This window comes from Spinacia oleracea, chromosome 4 (assembly GCF_020520425.1).
Source record: "Spinacia oleracea cultivar Varoflay chromosome 4, BTI_SOV_V1, whole genome shotgun sequence".
Taxonomy (NCBI): Eukaryota; Viridiplantae; Streptophyta; class Magnoliopsida; order Caryophyllales; family Amaranthaceae; genus Spinacia; species Spinacia oleracea.
Window position 1 is genome coordinate 139,748,637 of NC_079490.1, and position 8,917 is coordinate 139,757,553.

Consider the following 8,917-nt stretch of genomic DNA (forward strand, 5'->3'; position numbering starts at 1 on the left):
CCTGAGGTTTGGTAATTTTTTTTCCAAAAACTAGCCGTTGAATTTGAATAATATAGCCGTTGCAGTCACCCATACACTAATTTCCCTTATATATACCATACCCAACAACAACACCACACTGCCCTAAACCCCAATCCCCCCCAACTGCACAAACAGTCCACCCCAAACCCCCACCTGCACAACCACAACACTGCAACAGGAGCACCAACAACAAGCAGAACCCTGCAACACCAGCAGCAGCAACAGCAAGAACAAACAACAACAGCAGCAGCAGCAACAGCAAGAATAACAAGACAGCAGAGCAACAAGAACAAACACCAATAGCAGCAGCAGCAAGGACTTCTACACAGCACAACACCAGCAGCAAGAACAACACAGCAACAACAAGAATAGACAACACCAGCAGCAAGAACAACACAACACAACAACAACAATAACAAACAACAGAAGCAGCAACAACAGAAGCATCAACAACAGAAGCAGCAACAACAGAGCAGCAAGAACAACAACACAGCATGAGTTCTTGTTCCAATACATCATCATCCAATCTGTTTTCATACATACTTGTTCCAAACAAATGTTGTCCTATTTGTTCCAAAAAATGTGCAATAAAAAGCTCCGAGACATCCAAAAATCCACAGAGGCTATATTACAAGTGTGATCCTTGTAACCATTTTATGTGGTGCAAAGGAAGTGTTCTACACCAAAATCAACAACACCAACAGCAACAGAGCAATATCGAGTATGAGGGAACATCGGAAGACAACGACAATATAAGTGACGAACTGAAGAAACTGAAGAAAAGAGTGAAAGAGCTCAAAAAATTCCAAGCTGCAGCAATTAAAATAGGAATTGTAATGTTTTTGTGTCTAATGTTTGTAGTAAAGAAGTAATCAAGACAAACAATGATGGTTGTAATGGCACGAGCACATGAATTTCATTTATCAATAATATGCAAGTCTTTGAACTCGTAACTGAAATAGTTTGTTTCCAAAATAAACCGAACATCAAGTTGTGGGTAGCTTTACAAAAAAATGCCAAAATGTGCCACAACCTAAGTTGTTTTTCAAAATAAACCTAAGCTTTAAAACAGAAATACTAAACTGAATCCTAAGCTTACTTCTAGTTATGCAGCTTTGGACTTCTTGCTGCTCGATGCATTAGATGTTGGAGCCTTCCTCTTCCTAGCACTAGATGTTGATGCACCAGCAGAACCAGCAGCAGCTGCAGCAGATTCTTTCCTCTGTTTTGCAGTGGAACCTCCTTTACAGGTTCTTGAGTTATGCCCAATTTGCTTGCATTTCCCACACTTGACAGTGGTGTTTCTTTTCCCCCTCTTCTTCTCATGAGCACCTCTTCTTCTCTGCTTGGCTGGTCTGCCAGCTGCCCTTCTCATTAGTGGGGGAAGAATCCTAGGTAGCTCAAATGTAGGCCACTGTGTTGAGTCAGGCATGGGGTGAATATGCTCTGAGTATGTGAGCTTATAGGCTGCCCCTTTGAAGTAAGGAGAAACAAAATCTGTAGGATTGAGTCTTTGATGGTATATTACCCTAATAGCATGCTTGCAAGGTATACCACACCCTTGCCATTTCCCACAACCACAAACTCTAGCAGCAAGCCTAATAGGGAACTTCACATGACCATCTAAAACCTCAAATTCACCCCCCCCAGCATTAGTTGCATAACAGAACCTCGAGTCAGCACTCCTCTCTTCAAGCTCCTTAGTAGCATATGGCGTCAATTGATCGGGTCCAATGTCAACAGCTTTATCAAATCTGGCCCCGATCTTCGTCATGCACCAAGACCTTATTTCTAACATAACAGAATACAATAATTGGCATCACACATTTTAATGCAAAATAAATACCCGACTCGGAAACTTGAACACATACCCGACTCGGACACTTGAACACAAACCCGACTCGGACACTTGAATACAAACCTAAATAAATAAGTTCCAATGACACAAAAATAGGATAAAATGTAAAGGATTACCTTCAAGAAGTGACAAAACAGGAAGATCCCTAAAGGGTTTGGTACACGCGTTGAAGGATTCCACAAAGTTGGTGGTGTTGTGATCACAAGTGACCCCAACATCAAACTTGTGTCTGGACCACTGTTCAGGCACTTTGTCAAGATATCCCACTGCTTCTGGGATGAGTTTGCCAATCTTTTCCATGGCTTTGTTGAAGACATATGGATTGTATGCATCAGCAGCAACCCAGAACAAGTCATGGAAGGCTGTGCCACTGTATCCAGCTTGTCTGCAGTTGGTATACAGATGCTGAGCACAGACCCTCCTGACTGCTTTGGGGAAAACATCATACAAAGCAGATTCTACTCCCTGCATAACACAATTCCAAGTTTCAATAACTAGGGAAGTCAACCAGAAAACTGAAAAAAATATAAACAATACTACAAATAATAAAAACCAAGAAAGGGAGGAGTAATTACCCTCATTCTGTCACTAATAAAAGTCCAGTCATCCCTCTGGCACCCATGTTGAACAAACAAAGCCTTCAAACTTCTGAAAAAATAGGACCATGTGTCCATACTCTCCGTACTCACAATGCTATAGGCTAATGGAAAAATCTCATTATTCCCATCGATAGCAACTGCAGTGAGGAGAATTCCCTTATAGTATCCACTCAAATGTGCACCATCAATGCCTATGATAGGCCTACAACCTCTTAAGAAACCCCTAACTTGTGCAGCAAAGGAGAAAAAGCAAGCCTTGAAACGGGGTGTCACGTTACCAGAATCTGCAGTCCAAGTGACCAAGGCATAACTCCCAGGATTGGTAGATTTGATCATTTCAGCATAGGATGGTAAAAGGGCATATGACTCATCAAAACCTCCATAAATTTGCTGCCTCCCGAGGCTTCTCACCTTGTACATCAACCTCTGTTTCACTTGTACCCTATAAATCCCCAATGCCTTTCTTTGAAGTGTCTTAATTGGGATTTCTGGATTTGCTTCAATGTCAGGAAGTAGTTTGGTGCATAGCCACTGAGATGTCACCATGGGATTCTCCTCAAGTCTCCCACAAGACTTGTGCTCACTGACAAGAGTTTTAATGGCCCAACTGACCCCATCCAACAACACACAGGCATGGATCCTCCAATTGCATGACTCAACCAGACACATTGCAGTGAATCTGGTTGTATCAGCCTTTTCAACACTCACAGCAAATCCCTCTTGAATACAGAAGTCTCTGAAGACCTCCATGAAGTGTGTCTTGCTTTGGAATATCATCCATGGTTGCAACTTGATAGTCCCCCATGGCATGCTTCCCACAACTTTCCCATTTGCATACAAATTATCCAGCTTATTACTCCCATCTAAATGATCCTCAAAACTTCTCTCAGAAATTACCTCCTTAAGAACATCTTGTTCTTCATCTTCTTCAATTTCTTCGTCAATGAAATCGTCGGAGTTGAAACCAGTTTCACTATCACTCTCACTCTCCTCAAAATTTTCATCATCACTCTCATCATCCCATTGCTCCTCTTCCTCCACATTGTATGCAGTGGGTTTCCTCACCCTTGAACCAGCAGGCCTTCCCCCCCTCTTCTTAGGAACAAACTCACCCGTCTTCTTAGCATGACTTCTGGAAATTCTGAAACCCCTCCCTTTGTTTAACTCAGCCCTGTTAGGAGGGGGTGTCTGATCTGGCTGGTGTTCTGTTTGATGTTGTTGCTGCTGTTCTGTGGGTTGGTGTTGCTGTTGTTCTGTTTGTTGTTGTTGTTGATGTTCTGTTTGTTGTTGTTGCTGATGTTCTTTCTGTTGTTGTTGTTGCTGTGGTTGTGTCTGTGGTGAGGTTGGTGGTGGTGAGGGACTTCTTGGTGGTGGTGATGGATTATTTGGTGGTGGTGAGGGACTTCTTGGTGGTGGTGATGGATTATTTGGTGGTGGTGAGGGCTCTCTTGGTGGTGATGGAACATTTGGTGGTGGTGAGGGCTCTCTTGGTGGTGGTGAAGGCTCTTTTTGTGTATTTGGTGGTTGGGAACCTCCCGGGGAAAAGCAGTCAGCATGTTGTGAGCTGTAAACACGTACGTACTCTACGCTTAAATCCTCAACATCATACACAGGCACCTCAACTGCCACTGTGTTTGCCAATTGCTCCTCCAAATCCCTTTGAATCTCAGCCTCCCTTTCTAACCTTCTCCTTTCCTCTTCCCTCTCCCTCTCAAACTCCTCAGCTTTCCTTCTAAGTTCTGCAGCCTTCCTTTCCTTCCTATCCTTCCTTTTCTTAACTGCAGTCCTAAATTGGATTGAAGTTTCCTTCTCATTTGCCTTCTCTATCCATATTTCCACAGTATCTGTGCGCTTAAATAAACCCCACATGCCCATCAAACCAACATCATTCAACAATTCTACTCTTTTATTCGTACTAGGATTAACATAAAACAATCTAAATAAATCGGGAATCAGAACATCTTGCTTAATAGAATCATCAAACAAGTCATCAACCAAATCCATGTAGTTCGTTTCATCAGTATCTTGTACCCTCACATCAAAATTCCGATCATTATAATGACATAACAACCAAATTGCGACCATCCTATACAAACAATAAACACAACACAAAAATTCAAATTAATGAACTAAATCATTAGGCAAAACAACAAAGCACAACCAGACACTATGTTTTACCATTAACACCCCAAAATTCAAGTTAACCCATCTCATGGAAAAATCACGATTTTAGCAAAACCCTAACCCTAATCAAAGCAAAATTCGCAAAAAATAGCACCAAGAACAAGAAACGAATTGAGTGAACTAACCTTGACACAATTTTGATGAAGTTGAAGCCACAAATTCCAGTCCTTTGCTCTCCTTGCACCCACTTTTGTAGGACTCGCGAAAACTGCAGATTTTTGGACCAAATTGTCGATCTTTTCGTGGGGATTTACTTCGACTAACTATTGCGAGTTGTTTTACACAAATCCCAGCGAATTTCGATCTTTCTCTCTCTTTGGTTTGGTACTCAAGTGCTCTCTAATGGTGTAAGAGAACAGAGAGAAATGTCGAGGAAGAAGTTGGGAAGTTAGGTTTTGAATTTTTTTTTTTTTTTTTTTTTTTCTTTTTTGATATGGCGCCAGAAAGGACAAGTAAGGGCAACAAGGTAAAAACATGGTAACGGAGGGTTAACGTCCGTCAGACAAAAGGGCATTTAATGATATTATTGCATACGTCAGGGGTGTTTGGTGCATTTTGGAAAGTTTAGGGGTATTTGGTGCATTAAAGTAAACCTCAGGGGCATTTGGTGAAAAATCCGAAAAAACAAACTTGTATCTTCTTACATTTACCCTCGCTTGACACATGTGGGTGATGTAGCTACTTCTCATCGCCCTAAGCTATAAATGAAAAAAAACAACAAACACTAACTTAAATAATAATCAAACTTACCAACATTTATTATGTTTAAATAGAAATAAAAATAATATATTATACGAAATATAAAATAAATGAGTGAAAAATTATGTGGTAAATAGTTGATGGTCCAAAAAATATCAGAATCCTTGCACTCGCTTTTTATCTATTTACTTGGAGTTTTTATCCGCGTTATTATAACGGTTGATCCAACTTTCATCATGCACTTATTTTCATCCTTGGCGAGGGTGTACTTAAAATTAGTTTTATTTTTTTTTTTATTTTTTTTTTTTTGAGTTAGCACCTGGTTCACCCTTATAGCTAACTAGATTAGATCCCGTGCACGCACGGATTTTGATCATTCTTTATTCACAAAATATTTAACTGAATATCTCCCAAACTATTGCATAATTATAACATTTTTAACATACTCATTTAAATTTATTCATTTAATATGCATATTTAAAATGCTAATATGGTAATTTGACCAAAATATTAAATGATATGTTTTCCATTATTAATATAGAGATTTGACTAAAATATTACCAATTTAGAATAATTATTATTCCGTCGTATCTATTATTGCCATAATTTATAAACTAAAATTTATTTCCATTTATAAATAGTTTATAAAAAAAGGTAGAGAATAAAAATAAAATAAAAACAGATACATTTTTTTTGGAAAATGGTTTTGGCGGGAAAAAATCGCACCAGGAATTGACACGTGTCATTCCTGGTGTCTCTTTTAGTATATAGTAATAGATTCGAATTTCGGGCGAGTTTTGGATGGATAAGTTCCAGTCCCCTCCCAATTGTTGTTGCGGAGGATCAAACATGGGTTCTCCCTATCAAATTTAGCCCCAACCACCACTAAACCAACAAGTAAATTGATTTATTTTCATTTTTATGGAAGTACTTAAAAGTAATTGATGGAAACAAATGGGCTGTAGAGAAGGAATATGTCCTTAAAGGAACCAAATACTAACGTTATCCGACCTTTTTGGGAGGGTCAAAGGGCAGCTTTTATCCTTAGTACATGCACCCCACCAACATCAAATTACACCATTCTACTCTTCCTAAAGTTGTCTTTCCTTTGTGGTTGTGCCAAGTCATTCACATTTCATCATCAATTGGTGGCCTTTTTCATAGAAAATTATCAACATATTTAATCATCACATTACAAAATTATATAAGTTCCATCATCAATCAATGACACCAAATTGCATTCTTGATTCTTTTAAACAATGGCTTATGTCTACTTCCTACTTCATACGTGGAACCAATTGTTTTATTACGATTAATTGCTTAATTGGAATCTCGCTAAGTTGGAATTGGACAATTGATTACGGATTTACGGGTTAACGGTGGACAAAATTGACTACCATACGTAAATACGTTGCATACTGAGTATAATTTTATAAATTTTGTCCATTCAGGATTGACAATTTAGACGGGTGAACAATTATGTGTTAGCTGGTTATTCTATAAATTTTCAACCTTTATTGTGCACATAAATCGAAAGTCCACACATTCAACCGATATATTTAGAACTAACTACACCTAAGTCATGTGTGTTTTATAGTTGAATTAGATCTTCGCTAGGGCAACACTCCAAGTATGACATGTAAATGAGATCAACGTTGCTCTCATTAACACAATGTAAATTAACACAATGTTGATTATTACCCATACAATTGTTAGAAACAAAATGGATTGATGAGCGATAAAAGTATGATTGATGATAGGGTATAAAGGTAATGAAAATAATTGGTAGTGAATGTATTTTCCCAATACATCTAATCTAATCTAATCTAATATAATATATATGTATATAAAGGAGGCATTTTTAATTTGCTGAAATATTAGACCGCCACGTAGGATTACTAATGGTTTCGGCCAATGAAAAATAAAATTCCTAATTTATTTTTGAATTAAATAAATATAGTAGTTGGTATATATAAAAGTTATATTTTAACTTAACAATTTATTAGAATCCGTCAACGTTGCTCTCATTAACACAATGTAAATTAACACAATGTTGATTATTACCCATACAATTGTTAGAAACAAAATGGATTGATGAGCGATAAAAGTATGATTGATGATAGGGTATAAAGGTAATGAAAATAATTGGTAGTGAATGTATTTTCCCAATACATCTAATCTAATCTAATCTAATCTAATCTAATCTAATATATATGTATATAAAGGAGGCATTTTTAATTTGCTGAAATATTAGACCGCCACGTAGGATTACTAATGGTTTCGGCCAATGAAAAATAAAATTCCTAATTTATTTTTGAATTAAATAAATATAGTAGTTGGTATATATAAAAGTTATATTTTAACTTAACAATTTATTAGAATCCGTGCATCGCACGAGCTAAAATCTAGTTATGTTCTATAGATAAATCATATTATATGTCGTGAACTCGTGATAAAGTAAACAATAAAATGAATATAATTGGTAATTCCTTTCCTTTATTGTCATATCTTTTCCATGTGAAGAATATTTGAGTTGAACGTTTGATAGAAATCGAGGATGAGTCAATACGTAGCAAGAATGCAAGATAACTTTTGTTTTCCTTAACTAGACTAGATTTTAGGATTAGATAGATAGATAGATTATTTAAATAAAAAATAAGTAGAACGGTTGGAAACTAGAAATATAATCAAATGAACCCATATTCGAGTAAGTTTAACCCAACGTAACCCATCGATCAATTTTGAACAAACAATAAAGGTAAATATTGCGTAATTTTAAGGAATCAAATGCATGTATTTCATGTGGTGAAAGCTCACTACTTCTATAGGTTTTTATAAATAGAAATTTTGGTGAGATCATATATTCATATGTAAGCGAAACTAAGAAACACGACTCCTTTAATCATTAATTCTTTCAAGTGGCTAACTAGTCAAACATCAGACTTCTTGGCGAATAAGTGAACTATGTCTCCATCATTGTCGCTTTGATTTTCCTCTTTTGTTTACTCCCTCTCCCTCATTATTATATCCTTAATGACGTAAGAATGTTTTAAATTAGTCTTTAATTAAAGCTTAACCTAAATTTCTTCCATTGTAAAAGAAAGGAAAATTCTCATTGGTAGGCACGTGGTTTTTCTGATTCTCAATGGTCAATCAATTAAAAACTAATTATCACTAATAAACCTATATTAATTCTACCTTACCAATTCAACAATGATACTATTGTTGTTTTCTGGCCTAATAAGTGGTTAAAGCGCTAACTAACGTTAATCCAACTGATAGGATTTGGGGAAGAATGCTAAAATTTAGAAATTGTATTAATGATTGAAATAAGCTTATTACAAGTAATATTTATAGCTGAGCAGAATTCTAGAATGTACTGAAGTTTGTTAGTGTAACTAACTCAATCTGTTATGCTGACGTGGAGCTGAGTCAGCAGTAGTTAGTTAGGCTTTGCATACAATACAACTCCTATATTATACAATGCAACTGCTACACTATATTAATGTATGTGCATTGCTACTCAGTACTAAGTAATCTAACATCCCCCCTCAAG

At 36.9% G+C, this 8,917-nt stretch overlaps 1 protein-coding gene across 1 annotated transcript; it reads right to left on the minus strand.

Moving 5' to 3' along the window:
* Nucleotides 1-746: 746 nt before the first annotated feature.
* On the minus strand, nucleotides 747-5,275 carry LOC110790187 (uncharacterized). Its single transcript, XM_021994961.2, has 4 exons — nucleotides 4,788-5,275; nucleotides 2,455-4,564; nucleotides 1,996-2,344; nucleotides 747-1,812 (listed from the first exon to the last, which is right to left on the minus strand). The coding sequence occupies exons 2-4, from the start codon at nucleotides 4,561-4,563 to the stop codon at nucleotides 1,127-1,129; spliced, it is 3,144 nt and encodes a 1,047-aa protein (XP_021850653.2). The 5' UTR covers nucleotide 4,564; nucleotides 4,788-5,275; the 3' UTR covers nucleotides 747-1,126.
* Nucleotides 5,276-8,917: the final 3,642 nt, after the last annotated feature.